At 36.9% G+C, this 16783-nt stretch overlaps 3 protein-coding genes across 3 annotated transcripts; 1 reads left to right on the forward strand and 2 right to left on the reverse strand.

The window, feature by feature from the left end:
• Positions 1–3580: 3580 nt before the first annotated feature.
• Positions 3581–6740, reverse strand: LOC100852790 (zinc finger protein ZAT4). Its single transcript, XM_003635081.4, has one exon. It carries the CDS (start codon positions 4866–4868, stop codon positions 3735–3737), a length of 1134 nt encoding a protein of 377 aa, XP_003635129.3. The 5' UTR covers positions 4869–6740; the 3' UTR covers positions 3581–3734.
• An 884-nt stretch (positions 6741–7624) lies between these two features.
• On the reverse strand, positions 7625–11470 carry LOC100243751 (WAT1-related protein At5g47470). The gene is made up of 8 exons (XM_059733722.1): positions 10845–11470; positions 10692–10757; positions 9559–9675; positions 9108–9321; positions 8854–9015; positions 8609–8760; positions 7881–8020; positions 7625–7782 (listed from the first exon to the last, which is right to left on the reverse strand). The coding sequence occupies exons 1-8, from the start codon at positions 11105–11107 to the stop codon at positions 7772–7774; spliced, it is 1125 nt and encodes a 374-aa protein (XP_059589705.1). The 5' UTR covers positions 11108–11470; the 3' UTR covers positions 7625–7771.
• A 1899-nt stretch (positions 11471–13369) lies between these two features.
• On the forward strand, positions 13370–15518 carry LOC100250609 (putative pentatricopeptide repeat-containing protein At5g47460). The gene has a single exon (XM_003635074.4). It carries the CDS (start codon positions 13491–13493, stop codon positions 15294–15296), a length of 1806 nt encoding a protein of 601 aa, XP_003635122.2. The 5' UTR covers positions 13370–13490; the 3' UTR covers positions 15297–15518.
• The last annotated feature ends 1265 nt before the right edge of the window (positions 15519–16783 follow it).

Raw genomic sequence — 16783 nt, forward strand, 5'->3', positions numbered from 1 at the left:
TAACGTTATATACATAAAAGTTTCTTAATCACGCGAATGCATTTTAAAGTCGTGATGATTCACTTGGGCACAGAGTGGGTCAGTACATCAATCTAATCATGAGTTTATCTTCAATCTAATCACCTTATTTGATTTGTAGTTAGTACAATAGCAAGTGTTTTCGCAAAAGATGGTCTTATGCAAATTGAGAGAGACAAAAATAAGATATGAGGGAAGACATGTCATATATTCTAATGAGTTTATAAGCAAGGAACAACCAAACATCCTTATTTTAAATAAGGTAGAGAGCGTCTTGGGTGTCTCGGCACTCTTTGGACTCATTCAAATTGGAAAAGTAAATCTCTAAATCCCTAGCAGTGTTGGTTTGGAATGGGGAATTGGGCCCCTAGTTTTTATGTTTTGAAGACTTTAGACCAAATAATTCTAGAAGATGGGAAATATTAATATTGGTTTGGTTTTGAATTAAGATGGGTGCTTATTGATTGGTCTTTGAAGGTGGTCAAATAATGAATATTAGTATATTAATGAGGAGAAAATTCTAAACCACACTATTTTATTTTATTTTTTGGAAATTTAATAATTTTTGGGAATGATTTCAAAATATGGTAACATGTTTATATGTAAAAATAAAAAAAAATAAAAAAATATAATATTACTATTATTAAGAAATATTATGTCATATGCCTACTCAAACTTCTTTTGATGTTTTGATTAAATATTCCAAATCATATTAATTTTAAATTTCATTAAATAGCTCCTTATTTTTTTTAGAAATATTTGATTAAAAATGGTGAAATAATTCATAATAAATCTAACCCTTACAAGATTTTTTTCTTGAAAAATAACTATTTTTTTACATAAATATTATTTATCATTTCGAGTATTTACATGTAAATTTTGATGAGTACGTTTTTATTTAAATGAAATCAAAAAAGGATGGGAGGTTAAATTTCAAAAATTGGATTTTCAAATATTATTTTAATCAAATAAGTTTTTTTTTATAGGAGAAAAGTTTTTATAGTATTAAACGATTTGATAATCATCTTTGTAACTTCAAAATATTTCTGTTTATGATTCTATCATGATTTTCTATTTGGACTTCCTCCCCAATCGTGATGTGATAAAAGGCATGTGGGATAGATGAGAGTGGATAGGGAAGACAATATTTTTTAGAGTGAATTCCTCTATTTTATTTTATTTTTTATTTTTATAAATCTTATTCTAAAGAAGTTATTTGACAAAATTAACCCATCCAACTAATCATTGCAGGAACCAAATGTAAAAAGAAGCTCCCTACCTCGAATCATGATTTCATAATGCCAATGTGGCAGGTAATCATCTTATTTTGAAATATTATATGTCGTTTTTAACATTTATATATATTTTTTTAAAATACATTTCATAGAGGTTGTTTTCCACACCTAGAACTCTCTCCTTATAGATTTGATTCATTGAAGTGGACACTCGTGATTATTGATTAGTTGATGGAAGAAGAGTATAATATAATGAAAGGATGTATTGGGGGGTACCACAACATAGGTCCTGTTCCAGCCTCGTGAGTCACATGCGAGGCACTAGTTGGCATGCCGAGAGCTAGAATGGGGAATGGAATCATGGTGTTTGTGGCGTGAATCAAGGTTAATCCCTTAAAAATTCTGAGAGGAGAGAAGGAGAGAAAAGAAAAGTGGTGGGCTAATTGTAAAACAGAAAAACTAGAAAAGGTGGGATCAGGGATGAAGGTGGTGAAGAGTGAAGAGTGAAGACCCAGTTGGAAGGTGAAGGTAATGTTACAAGCTTGGCATATATACTTTGAATCATCTGAAAGCAAAGCAAAGCCTACAAAACCCCTTTTAGTGTGTATTCCCAATTACCTAACATGTGTTCACAGAGTCACTCATCATGTGAATGAACCTCAAAAGACTAGTAGCCCTGTTGCAGAGAAACCCCACCTGGGGATCTACAGATTCTCAAAGCCGGATCTGGGGGTGACCCAAAAGTCCAATCCCACACACTTGTATTCACTGTGTAACAAAAATGAGCTGTTTGTGGGCATTGGTTGTTAGATAGTGGTCCTCGTCAACATTTCCTCTTTCTAGTAGTATCAGACAAGGACCCTTTGGAATTAGCTATCAAAAAACTATATGTTATTTCCCTAAAACTTCCTCCTATAGTCCTTGAGATACGTTAAGATAAGGGTGTAGAGTCAAAGAAACGGGGGTTCATGCATTAGGATTTGTGGTGGATTTTTAAAGTTTGAAGGGACCAAAAGGGCAGCCATCACGGGTACAAGCCATAGAAGAAGATAACAAGTAAGCAACTACTAAGCAGGAATTAATAAAGATGGTGAGACCATGGTGAGTTAGTTAGGCGAAATGGGAGGGAAAGTACAGGGAAGTTTAAGACATTTTGGACTCCCTCTGTTGAACTTTTGCCTCGGCACATATCCATTCTAAGCCGGCGTTGCCACCTCATTGTTTGTTTCTTTTCATCTTCCCATCCATCTTTTTTCTTCTTTCTTCTTCTTCTCACGCTCTACAGCAGTCAGAACGGCCAGCCGCACACATACTTGTTGACCATTTGTCGGTTCTCTTTCCCATTCCACCGAATGTGCGTCACATTTGATGGAATGGAAATGAGAAACAGGAGAAGGGTTTATTGAGAAAATTGAAGGAAAATTTATGACATAGAGAGAAACAAAAACAGCTTAGAAAAGGGTCCTACTTGAAAAACAGAGAAGCACAAGTTGACCCAAAAGCCTTGCCTCTGCCGCTTCACCCGTCTCTTTGCTTCTTGTGCTTCCCAGATTTTACATAAAGCGTGCCACAACTCACGCTGACCACGTCCCACCTAATTACATTTCTACCCTTCCACTCACACATGCCAGACACTGTTACATGAATCCAGTCACGTGCCTTGGACCATAATGCCCCGCCTGACTCCCCACGATACGCGTCGTTTTGATCCGGCGTGTGGATGAATATGGCAATGCCCCTTTTCTATTGATACTTTCAATCATGGGCCATGGCTTTGCCATCTCCGCCCGCATCTCCTTCTCTTCTTGTTATTCCAGCTCAACATTAAAAGAAAAAAAAAAAAAACTAAAAAACTAAAAACTAAAAACAAAAACACTTTTTGTGTTTTTAACCACACAATTTGGCAATGCAATTATGCAGTCCTCCACCCATTTTGAGTACTGTTTAGTAGTTAAAAGCAAAATTTTTGTGAAGCATTTTGATGCTACTTTACAACCCATTGGGATAGAGAGCATGAAGCATAGTAATACCATTGCATGCAGGTGGATGGTATTTATACAAAAAGTTAAAAAAAATAAAAAAAATTGCATATTTATAAGAATAAGCTTAAAAGCAAGAGAGAGATGCCACATTCCATTCCCCAACTAGACAAACAAAGGCTATGATGGGATAAAAAATAAATTATGAAAGTTTCATGAGTTGTTCATAGAGGAAGGTTAGCAGGCAATAACAGCTGGAAACAGTAGCAGAATTAATCAAACAGAAAATGCAGGCGGACAGTTTGGTACTGGTACTATGAGGAGGCCCAAGAACAAAACAATCATCTCTGTGACTAAAAGTGGAATCAATTAATGAAAGAACACCCCACCAAAAAACTTCAACTCCCTTCATCTATAAATAAAAAAAAGATTGAAATTATATCTAAGAATTACTAAGAAACAGAGTCTCAGATCTTAACAATACCTATGAATTTCAATTTCATCAACATTTTATGGTATTGGCAATGAACTCTGCATATGAAACTGCAGAGTGCTGACTAAAGGCATAATCTTCAGGTGGAGCAGGGAGATTGAGATCTATCACCCCATTCTGGAATTTCTCAGAATTCGCAGAAGCGGCAGCGGCAGCGGCGGCAGTTGTGGTGGTTGAATTATTGAGGAGGTGTGATCTCTTGTGCCCACCCAATGCTTGGCCAGACCTGAACACTCTACTGCAAAATGGGCACTCATAAATTTTCACATTACCTCCGTTTTCTGGATTTGATTCGTCTTCAAAACAGGCTTTGATCTTCTTCTTACTGGCTTTGTTCACGACTTTTTCAACTGGGGATGCTTCAAAGGACGAGAACACCTTCTTGCATGTTTCATCAACTGATCTTTCTTCTTCATCTTTAATGTCTTGATCTTCATCGCTTCTGGTCCACGTATCCCTCGAAAGCATCACCAGGCACATAGCAATATCCTCTTCAGGCCAAGTGTTGGAAACTGAACTCACCGGCTCCGGCTCAGTCGGCGACTCGGTGGTCTCCGATTTTCCCAATTTAGGTTTCTTCAAATCCAGTCCCTGGTTGGGCACACCCAGTTTCCAAGCTCGTTTGGATCGCCTCCGAGTTGGGTTCCTGGACTCGGTCTCGCTCTCGCGGTCCTGGACCACAGACCCAGCATCCACAGCGAACGAAAACTCAGGATCTGCCAATCTAAAACTCCTCTTGGGATTCTCCCTCAACCCATAAGCCAGAGCCTTCTCCTCTCCTTCTGATCTTTGCTCCTCCCCCTCCTCTTCTTCCTCACTGGAAGAAGAGGAAGAGGAAGAGGAAACAGGGTCGGTCCGGTCACTGTGTTGCGGGGTCTTCGGAGGAATGGGGAGGGTGGCTAGGTGAGACCTCATGTGACCACCCAAAGCTCTGCCACTGGAGAACCTCCTTGAACAGAGCTTGCATTTGTGCTTCTCCATTGAAGCAAAGATCAGAGCTTTGCAGTCTCTGGGGGAAAAGAGACACAGCTTGAGAAGTATCAAGCGATTTGGGAACTTAAAAAGGAGTAGGTGACAAGCATTCCACCACCAGAGGACACACACAACCCAAAAATGCTTTTCTTTTGACATATATATATACATAAATATAAACAATAAACTAAAATAAAAATAAAAATTGTAAATATTTATTTAAAATATTTCAAAATCAATTACTAAAATGCTTTAAATACTTCCAAAAACAAACAAATGCATCTGTGAGTTGATGAAGGGAGAAAGACAGACAGGCAACATGCAGCCAGACCCGGTTTATCTCAGTAATATGTCTTCCCATGACCATTTTCTGAGTTGGATATACCATTTTTAGATTAAGCAAAAATTAAAATAAAAAAAATAAAAATACATAGGAATACTTACTGATATTTGAAATGCGCCAACTGTAAGAGTAAGAAGCTTTAGCGTGCCGGCCGGTGCTTTTTGGTATGGCTTAGTTTATAGCACACCACCACCCACTCACCCACGCTCCTTTTGTCACGCCCATAATTAATACCATCTCTTTTTTTTTTTTTTTTTTCTTTTCAATTTTTATTTTTATTTAAAAAATAGAAATAGATATGAATTTGGAAATTAATTCGCGATAGCGGTTACTACCATTAATTAAACAAAGGGTGGGCTGGAGATTAAATGCCAAAATGGCAGGTGATTGTGATTGTGACCGATCAGAACCCACTAATTGTAGAATGAGCCCATTTACCAGATCCACTCACAAATACGCACTCACACACACACACACATCCACATTAGTTTTTTTTTTTAAAAAAAATTAAAACCCAATTTTTTTTAAAAGAAAAATAGGAAAAACGACTGCAGTACACGCATCTCGAGGGGAGAGGCTGAGACTAGAGAGAACGTGAAAGGTACAAGCAGCGCAGCACAATTGCAAGTACAATGTGGTGAGTACCTTAGCTTCAATATTACACGTTATCTGTGTGCATGGAGAGCCATCTCCCTCCCTTCCCCCACGCGCCCCTCCCCCCTCTTCCACGCGCTTCCTCGCCATCTCGATATTCGTTTCTCCCAATGATATCCACTCCTTCCTCTCCAATTTATTCTTAATATAAAAAATATGTATGATTTAATTATTAAATTGGAATTTAAATTTGAATTACTTTGTGGATTATATCATTATACTCTACTCTCCCTGCTCGGAAGTAGAATCTTTGAATAGGAGGGCCCAATGTGCCGACAGAGAACAATACTAAAATGATGGAGGCATGGAAAAGTATCTAAAAATTAATTCATAATTATGATAAAAAGCATTTTTGAAAAAAAAAAAAAAAAAACAGATTTGGGAGGCAAACCCATTCCAATTTAAGCTGCTCTGGCTTGTTCCAGATGTGGGTCACCTCTGTAAAGTTGTTTTTGTCCAAAGCATCAGAGTTTTTGCCCACTCTCATATTTCTGAAAATACTTTTCAAAAACAAATAAGTACTTTTTTTTATTTTATTTTATTTTTACTTTGAGAATTAAAAAAAAAAAAAAAAAAGGGATGGGGGGGAATAAGTGAAAATGACGTGATTGAAGAAGGTGAAATGGGTTTTGAAAATTGAAAAACAAGAAAATAATTTGACATGATTGAGGTTTGGGAAGAGAAGGCATTATCAGAAGATGATGATGTATGGAGGGTGAGGGGATGTGCAGATGACTCCACTTTTCTACTCCAATGGATGGCCAAAAGAAAAGGACTTTTGGGGGTGGGCCACGCGGACTCGGCTGCACAACCCACCAACGCTATTTTCACGTTCTGGTGGATTGGGCCCATTTCGTGGAATGGGTTGGGCTCATTATTTATGGCTCGAAAGCCCATGTCTCATCTCATGGCTCACATGGACAACGACTCTTCAACGTCCGTGAAGAGGATACCAGCCAAAATTCGAGAAAAAAATTTAGGATTTTGACTCATTATTAAACCAATAAGCTAAATAATTCATTATTAGGCTTTAGTTTCCTGTCATAATCAAATATATTATTTTTCCATAGCTTAAAATTTCAAATTGTAATTTAAAGAAATGAAATAATATATCATATAATTCTCTTGTAAATTTTAAAATATTTAATTATTGGGATTAAAATATATATGGGCAAAAACATACAAAAATAAAATGGATGATTTGATAAAAGAGGAGCAGAAATAATGGGGTCTCTTTGGGAACAATTTTTTAGAATAGTTTTTTATTTTTCAAAACAAAAAACATAAGAAACATGTTTGATATTCAAAAACTATTTTTTATCTTTTATTTTTAAGAATAAAAAATAAGGTGTTTTCAAAAAATATCTCTTACTTGTTTTCTGTTCTTTTCACTTGTTTTCTTATGATGATTTTAACAGATAATTATATAAACATATAAAATGATTAAAAATAAAAAACACTTCATTAAAAACATTTTAGATTTTTAAATAGACTTTTATTTCATAAAAATCAAATAACAGTTTTCAAAAATCAATTTTTTAGAATTATTTTAAAAAATAGTCACCAAACAGCCCAATATCTCCGGACATCTATTATTTGGTACAAGTTTTTTTATTCTTAAAAATATATATATATAGTTTGAAAAGGTTTGGTGGTCCAAAATGAATTTCTAGACCTAAGAATTTATCATGACCAAGTTCCTAATTTTTTATTTATTAAAAGCCTTTTTCTTCTTTCAATCATAAATGACATATTACTGTATAAGATTTCATATCTCGGTGGTATTTTCCCTAAATTTTGTCAATTTTTTGTATCTGAATCTCTTCAATAGTGGCAATGTTGGTAGTGTTATCGCCTATGAACCCCACCCCACCCCACCCCACAAGTCTGCAATCATTTTCTTGATTACTTGGTTATTAAGATTTTCAAATACCAGAAATTTGAAATATTTACATAACACTTGAACCAACTTCCAATTCCATAGAGTATTTGAACATTCAAAGCCAATCAATTTCATCCATCTTGCGTGTTGGAAGGACCGCTGGTCTGCACTGGCCCCATGACTCTTTGAAACCAATTATGTATGGTCTATTTTCATGCACAAAGTTATTTTTCCTTGTTCAGATTTCATAATCCAACAGTCAAGAAACTTAAGGTTGAGGCCAACAAGTGATGAGAATTCTAACCCAAGAGAGGCTTCTCTACATCATTTTCCAGCTCCGGCTCCGGCTCCGGCTCCAAGGTCTCACCGACCTGGAATCCTTCTTTCCCTTTAGCCCACAGCACAAAGTAGAGGCCGGTGAACATGAGGCACATACCGCAGAGGCTGCACCAACAGAATCAGCAATTAGAGCTTGTAATTAAGGGTGGTAATTTGTGAAAGAGGATTCGTGTCGAAGCATTCTACTATATAGTGCAACACAAACTCAATACAAATAATAATCGTATTAAAAACATAAACTCAAATACTACTTAATCATTAAACATGTAATACGTCATAACCTAGTAACCCATTTAATAATCAGGTTGGATTGGGTCTTATATAAATCTACATGATTAATATCTCCATCAAACAAATTTAGAACTCAATTGACCTATTTACTTGAAAACAAATTTAAAATGAGTCAAATATAGGTTAAATAGTTTAAAGTTATAGTTAAGTTAATCAATACAATTATTAAATAGGTCAATTCGGATCAAATTTGTGTTATGTATGATAACCCAAAAATTACTTATTTATTAAATGGGTTATACATGTCGACATAAATTTGACCTAAATATGATTATACTCAACTCAAACCCATGAAAGCGTGTTGGGTTCGAGTCATGTTGGTGAATCGTATCGAACTTTATCACTTTTACTTGTAATTGAGTCAGTAAGGAAATTTAGGAAAGCCCAAATATGTATGTATACCTTCCAATGGAAATGGACTCTCCTAGGGTCATAACAGAGAGGATTACAGAGCAGACTGTTCCAATGGGGCTGAACATGGACACTAGAACTGGCCCTCTTTTCTTCATTGCCCACCCATTGAAGCTCACACATAGTCCACTCACACTGCCTCCCTGTCCATCCAAACATGAATAAACTTTGATCACACACATACAATCCTAAAAAAGCAAAAAGGAGATGGGGGTTGAAGAGGAAGTTGAAATTACCAGTAGAGAATAAAAGACAATGTCACGAAGACTCAAGTTGGGCCAGCCAGTATCAAACTTGTGATTTTGCAGGAACTCAACGATCATAGTTAGAAACACGCCGATTATCGATGTTATGGCACACAAGGAGATCGGTGCGGGAAAATCAACCAAAGTAGTAGCCTGTGTAACATCACAGTTGGAAATTAAAAAGAACTAAGAAAAATTACAAAGTTAGACCTTTTTCTCATCATCACATGGCTTAGTCAAGCTACCTGCAACACAACATTACTAGATAAAGTGAAGACGGCTGCCAAGAGATACAAGCAACCGACAATCTTTTCTTCATTGAAGATTATTTCTGATAGTTTTGATGATTTTTCTGTGGTGCTGTGCAAAAGGCTCATCACAACAGCACCAACCACACACAAAAGAGTGCCTATGATCTTGACTTGGCTGTACATACAAGATATGTTAACTTTCTCTAGCCTGCATGAGACATTGCAGATTTTGTTATGCCATTATGGATATAAAATGGTACCACAGCAAAAATTATTTTGGCTTATATGTATAACATACAGAAGAATTCAAAGTTTGTTTTTAGGAAAGTAGTTTCAACTAATTAAGCTACAAAAAATTGTGAAAAAAAATCAGAGGCAAACGGCCCATCCTCAGGGGCTCAGCTAGTGTTTCATATTACCATGAATGGAAAGTTAAATACAATACCTAAAACTGCAAGCAATGATGAAGATGAGTCCAGGAGCGAGGTTGGGCATTGCTGTAGCAATTGCAGGTGAGGTTTTCTCAATTCCCATTAAGAAGAGAGATTGGAACAAAGTTACCCTGAAAATCAAATACGATAGAAACATCAGCCTCATGCTGTGCTACGATTCTTACTGTTAAATCAGTATCATTGGTTTGATGGAACAACTAAATATGTTTTACAACCATTTCAATAATAGTTACACAATATTCACAATTATAGTTTCTAGGCAATCAAACAAGGCCGGGAATTAAGAAAATCTCTTCAAGATTTCTTCTCTAATGTTTATGACATCATCTATGGATATGCACATTTGACAGTCTCTTTTTGCTATTTCCCCGGCAATTTTCCCATAAACCAAACAAGTTGTCTTATCTGTCCATTGTGAAGAAGAGGAAAGCAGGTATTGAGAACCTTGAGATTTGGGCACCTGGCTTGGCATAATGGCCCATACTCCAGGCAAAAAATTACCAGTTAAAAGACAATTATGAAATCATCAGAAAGCAAATTGGGCCCCCACTGGTTGAAAATTTCCCTCTACAGAATACGTGAGGTGAACTAAGACTAACCAGGTGTCTCTCAGATGGGTTGTGATTAGACTGAGTTACATGTGAAATTGTGCTTCCTTTTCCTCAATTTCTTGAAATATTTGTTTCTAGCAGTCACAGGAGTTTTCTCTTTTCAGACCACACTGAAAGAAGGCAGTACCTACAGGATCTAGAAGTCTAGAACTGGAGTGATACCTAACTTTCAATCAATTTTTTCAAATTATTTTTTGGGTAAATATAGCATCAATTTTAGAAAGATGCAAGAAAATAGAGAAATGGTAGTGTAATCCATCTCCCCCTGTTGGCATTTGAAGCCATTTACTTCCATTGAGCCAATAAATTACAGGGGAAATTGAAATTTATAGATTCCCATGCCTCCTTAGGACAATGAAGCCACAGAAGAAATACCTTTATTTTTGGAAAAAAGATTGAAAGGTCCTGGAGGATTTTGTTTTTTCTCCACAAATTTTTGGACAAAACTACAGAAACTCATCAATTTTATTCCCAATATATCCACCAAAATGTAGGGAAACACGGAATTCCCATACCCGGTGAAGGAAATCAAGATCAGCTGAATCCATAACTTGCAGCTGATTCTGCTGGGCCATTTACTCCTGCATCATGGAGATCAATTAATCCCATTCCCTCAAACATTTTGCAGAGGGAAAATGGAAAAGAAAAAGGGGGAGGGAATAGGGTACCTTTCAAAATAGAAGGAGAGAGGAGTGAGGACAATGAAGGTGGCAAAAGCAGAATAGACAACAAGGGAGAGGGGGTTGAGGCCAACGGACATGAGATAACTCAGCACCAATGCGTTGCCTGCATACACAACCTGCACCCCCACCAAACCCCCTATCACTGCAAAGTCCTCAAGCATCTCCCTCTTTGGCAGCTCCATCACTAATCTCTTCTTCCCACCCACCCAGTCCTCCTTCCTTGTTTCTACCCTGGTCTTTGCATGCATGCAACACGCTACCCCTCTCCTCCTCCTCCTCCTCCTTCCTTTTTTCTTCTGGGTTATGGTGGGTTTGCAAGGAAATAAGAAAGGTTTATTGGGGAGTCGTGTTTGTCCTGTGCGCCAAATTTCAATATCCAACTGCCTTTCTCTATTTTGAAGTAGAACTAATACTCGTGGCACCTCTTTCCCCTCTCTACCAGTCTTCGCCCTCCCGTTCGCTTCCTGCCCCCTTTTCTAAGGTTGCCATTTACCAATGTTTGGTGGGGTCTTACATTCAACTTTGGTTTCACCTTTCAACCTTCCCCCGTTACTCCTCCCATCCTCCGTTCTCCTCTCTCATCTTCTTCCTTTATTTATTTATTTTGCTCACCCTCAAAATCAGCACTATGACATCTTCGTTTTTATGAGGTCAATGCCACTTGTTGCCTTTTGGGAAATTCCGTACTCGCACGTGACCAAGAACAATAACTTCATAACTTCTAACCTCATGTCACCTAATTAAATTTTCACTTCACATGCATGATTTAAAGACCCATTAGGCAACATGATACTCTTGTAATTGATCTTTTATTATTATTTTATTTGGGAGTTTTAAGAATGGGAAGTTTGTATAGTCTAAAAAATATTTTTTATTTTTTAATTAAAATTAATTACCATTACTAAGAGGAAATGGATATTTATTTTTAGAAGGTGTGATTGTTCCCCGTCTTCTTTATTGTGATACGTTTTTGTGAAATAACTATGATGAAAAAAAAAAAAAAAACATTAAGAAATCCTTTTGGTTGAAATCTAAACACTTTGATCAAGATTCTTTTTCAAATATGTTCTCATTTTGAGTCAAAAGATAAATAAATAAACATATCACATTGCATTGATGAAGGCGTTTATGATGATCGAGAATAATCTTTTTATCTTTTCCTTTTCTTATAGAGAATTAACTCATGTTAAAAAAAGGTTTATATTTCCTTTTTATAAGCTAGTTAGACTTTTATAAAAACATAATTATTTTATTTTTAAAAAAATAAAAACTTTTTTAAGCAAAAGAAAATGTGATAAATAAGACGATGAAATATAACCATTTTAAAAGAAAAAGCATTAGGAAAATGGAAGGAAAAAAAAAAGGTATCCTCCAAATATCACACTAGCAAAAAGCAAGGTAGTGGGAGGAGGTAACATGAGTCACGTTGAGTTGGCTCCTTTATTGTGCACAATCAAATGGAAGTTTCTAAATGTCCAACGTCACCTCTTGTTTTTTTCCTTCCCCCTTATCTCCCATCTCAATTCTTTAATATTAACATTAAATTATAATAAAAAGGCCTTGACTTTAAGGTAATTCTTTTAATAAATTAAAATTGTATTTGAAAATGTAGTGATGTTATTGTAACTTTAATCATCGAAAAATATTAAAATATCGAATTGGTATCTATCAAACTTTTACATCAGTTGACAAGGAAACAAATTATGAGACCGAAAAATATATAGAGGATACCACCTTTGGTATATTTTTCAAAACCCAAACCAAACCCTTGAAAAGGAATGGTTGCCCGGCTGGGGAAGAAAAGGGGGATGCTTTTCATTCTTTGAAGCACCATGGAAGTGGCAATGACTTGGAAGGCAGGAATGGTAAACCAAGAAACATGGTCTCCACACTCTACCCTTTCTTTTCATTTTGTATCTATCTTCACCTCTTGCCGACCGTCAAAATCTAGATGCACCACGCCCATCGATATTTCCTTAGAAGGCAAGAGTGCAAGACTCGGTGGACTGTTAGCCTTGAGTGGTAGGTGATGATGTCTCTCCCTCATAAGGTTGCTTCAACGCAACTAGTTTCGTTGAATTCCCAGCAATCAGATTGTTTACCTGATTGTTCACGTTTAATCAGGGCACGTTAAAACTTGGTTGGTTGAGTAGACAATGCATTTTAAAATGGCTAATTACAATTGAGTATCCACGAAGTAAAAAAAAAGTCAAGAAAAAGACAAATGTTGGTTCCGACTTTGAGGATGGGCAAACGTTGGTCCCGACTCTATGGGCCTATCCTCCATCCTTTGATTTAAAAGTGACATTGTAATAATTCCTCTAAGATGATGCTGTGATGACCTTGACTCTAATATTATTTGTTGAATCGGGTTTGATTATCTTATTTAAAAACTAATTGTTGTTCATAAGGATAGATTAAATTTTTTATGACAATCAATAACACAACCCGTGGTTTAATAGCGATGCTATTACACTTTAAAAAGGGAAAAAATGTGCAAGCATTATTTTTTTGATGGATTAGGGTAACATTTTGACCATAACCCACAAAAATGAATGCATGAAAGAATAAACATAGTCTTTTTGATAGTGAAAGCGTAGCTAATGTTACAATGTTAAGGTTTCCAAAGCTATGCAAAGATCTTTCTCAGAGTTAGTCCAAAAGTGCCTGCAAAATCAAAACCAGTCCCATCAGCTTATTCTTAGGCACAGTCATGCAAACCATGTACATAGAATTTCCCCCCAAAAAGAGGGAGAGTCTGAAGCATGGAGCAATCTCACTTGGGCACTCACCCAAGGTGGCAACAGAACTGAGATTGCCTTATCCGAGGCCTCTGGAGTGATTAATTCTGGCACCAAACCAAATGCCTATGCTCTACTCCATTTGGTCCGAGCCTCAACCAACCTGGGCTTGATCCCTTTCGGCCAGCAGCTTCATAGCTATATTCTGCGATCTGGGTTTGGTTCCAATGTCTTTGTCTCCACAGCCCTCCTCAATTTTTACATTAGAATTGAGTCACTGAAAGACGCGCACAATGTGTTTGTTGAAATTCCTGAACCCAGTGTAGTGTCTTGGAATTCTTTGATTTCTGGGTATGCACATGCTGGGCAGTTTCGCGCGGCACTGGGTTTGTTTCTTAAGCTCGAGAGGTCTGATATTTGCGCGGATGCCTTCTCATTCACTGCCGCATTAGCTACATGTGGCCATCTAAGTTTGTTGCGGCTTGGCGAGTCAATTCACTCCAAAATTGTGAAGTCTGGCCTAGAGTGGAGTGTCGTTGTTGCGAATTGCTTGGTTGACATGTATGGAAAATGTGGGTATGTGCAAGAGGCTATTCGGGTCTTTGATAGCATAATTGATAAGGACATTATTTCATGGAATACAGTTATATCTGCAAGTGCCAGAAACCGAAAACTTGAACAAGCATTCAGTTATTTGAGGCAGATGCCTGAACCTGATACAATCTCATATAATGAATTGATCAATGGCATTGCACAGTTTGGCAACATAGAAGATGCTATTCAGATTTTGTCGAGTATGCCAAGCCCGAATTCATCTTCATGGAATTCAATAATAACCGGATATGTAAACCGGGATCTTTCATGGGAAGCTCTAGACTTCTTTAGCAAAATGCAGTCGAAAGACATTGAAATGGATCGGTTCACATTTTCAAGCATTTTGAGTGGCATTGCAGGTCTGGCGGCCTTAAAATGGGGGGTGTTGATCCATTGTTGCACTATAAAGTGTGGCTTGGATGAGTCTATAGTTGTTGGGAGTGCTCTCATTGACATGTACTCCAAATGCGGGCAGGTAAAGAATGCTGAAATGTTGTTTCAGTCACTACCCAGAAAGAATTTGGTAACTTGGAATGCAATGATCTCTGGCTTTGCTCACAATGGCAACTTCACTGAGGTGATCAAACTGTTTAAGCAGTTGAAAACTGAAAGGGACTTGAAACCCGATGGGATTACATTCCTTAATGTTCTATTGGCATGTTCACATAATCAAATTCCATTACAGGTTGCCATCCAGTACTTTGAGTCTATGATAAAAGACCATGGGATTGAACCAACAGCTGAGCACTGTTGCTCCATGATTCGGCTTATGGGACAGAGAGGTGAGGTTTGGAGGGCAGAGCGAATGATATGCGAACTGGGATTCAGCTCATATGGGCTGGTCTGGAGATCTTTGCTTGGTGCATGTGGAGCTTGTGGGGATTTGGACGTTGCAGAAGTTGCAGCTGCGAAGGTGATTGAATTGGAGGGTCATAATGAGTTTGTGTATGTGATGATGTCTAACATGTATGCATGTTATGGGAAATGGGGAGATGTCAGTGTAGTTAGGAAGCTGATGAGGGAGAGAGGGGTGAGAAAAGGAGCTGGCTGCAGCTGGATTGAGGTGGAAAATGTGATCCCAGCTTCATCCATGATGGAATGACTACCGGCATCTCTTTTACTATAAAATCCAAATTGCCAACATGGTCAACTACAAGGGTGTGAAAAATGAGTTGGGTGCGCTTTTACTTTACCCTGCTTAATGGGACATGTTACTTTCCAAATACAATTAAAACTTGTTAAAAACTTACACATTTTCAAATTATTTAATTTTTCTTTTGAAGAATTAAAATAAATAAAATGAATTTGAAGTAGTTTATAAAAATAATTTATTTCTTTTATTTTCCTTCTATTTTTCTTCTCCATATTCTTTCCCTTGCATTTTTCTTCAAATTTTCCATAAACAAACATAACCTTCAAGAATCTACCATCCCCATATGATGAGCTCCGTGAGGAGACTGACCATCGCAGAAATTGGCAGAGCAGAAATCAAATGTGTTTTTAATGGAGAGAATTAAGTTTAGTCGTAACTTTAAACTTCTATTATCAAATGTTCAATGTTAATGAAAATGGTTTCATTTGTAAATTCAGGAAAAAAAAAAAAAGGGAAGTGAAGAGTTTACCTAACCCAAAAGGAGGGTTCATCTATGTTTGGACAATTAGGAGGTAAATGCTGATTCTTGCTGCATGGAAACAAGGGAAGTAGGAACAAAGAAAGCCGAAAGCTGCATATAAACGCAGCACTATGGTTAGATGCTTGAGCCAAGAAGCGCGATAAACACAAGGGTTTGTTTGGATGATGAGACAAAGAAACAGAGGTTGTAAAGCAGAGTAAAAGACATAGGAATGGAGAAAGGCCAACAATGCTTTTGGTCATTGAGACAAAGCTGAGGCTTTCAAGGCTTGACACTAGGAAATGGAGAAAATGCATAATGCCGTCTTTTGCTTTTTGAAACAAACAAAATGGTATTCTTGTAATTTGTTCCTCTAAAAGACAACAAATGGAGCATGCTGATGCTTGAGAGATATAGACCACAAATCCAATGCTTGGCCACCCAAACCACTAACCAGCGCTGTGTTGCAATGGAGAAATCCCCCACACTGCCTTTGATTTTGGAGACATTGAATCGGACAAATCCATGCTGTCCTTACTCTTTGAACAAGAACAACGCTTAGGACAAGAAACCGCCAAACGGGTGAACTCCCAATGCCCAATTTTGACTTTCTCAAGGTACCAAAGTTACTAAATTTTCTTCTGTGAAAGTTTAGCTTTCAACAAAATTTTTCTTTAGGGCCAAAAAACAATCTAAATTTGAATTGAGCTTTCAGAATCTTAGAAGTAAGAGCTCCCTTATTTTTCATCAAATCCAATTTCATGTATAAAGAAACTTCTATAAGAGAAAAAACAAATTTATTCTTATAATTACTAAAAATTCAAGAGATTATATGATTAGAGTTGATTAAACGGAAAAAAAAAGGCCCTAAGAAGTGCTTGAAACCATAAGATACAGCATGTTTCAGATGTTGGGTTTCATAACACTTACCATTCATCAGAGTTTATAGCAAAACCATAATGCCTGGCCAACCTAA

Source organism: Vitis vinifera, chromosome 2 (assembly GCF_030704535.1).
Source record: "Vitis vinifera cultivar Pinot Noir 40024 chromosome 2, ASM3070453v1".
In the NCBI taxonomy this organism is placed as follows: Eukaryota; Viridiplantae; Streptophyta; class Magnoliopsida; order Vitales; family Vitaceae; genus Vitis; species Vitis vinifera.

Excerpts from the sequence above, each read along its gene's own strand:
- LOC100852790 (XM_003635081.4), bottom strand. The coding sequence starts at position 4,868 with ATGTATATATATATGTCAAAAGAAAAGCATTTTTGGGTTGTGTGTGTC.
- LOC100243751 (XM_059733722.1), bottom strand. The coding sequence starts at position 11,107 with ATGCATGCAAAGACCAGGGTAGAAACAAGGAAGGAGGACTGGGTGGGT. Across the intron at positions 8,761-8,853 it reads TTGTCTTTTATTCTCTACTG|GGAGGCAGTGTGAGTGGACT; the intron begins GTAATTTCAACT and ends TTGGATGGACAG. Across the intron at positions 8,021-8,608 it reads GAGTCCATTTCCATTGGAAG|CCTCTGCGGTATGTGCCTCA; the intron begins GTATACATACAT and ends CTGTTGGTGCAG.
- LOC100250609 (XM_003635074.4), top strand. The coding sequence starts at position 13,491 with ATGCAAAGATCTTTCTCAGAGTTAGTCCAAAAGTGCCTGCAAAATCAA.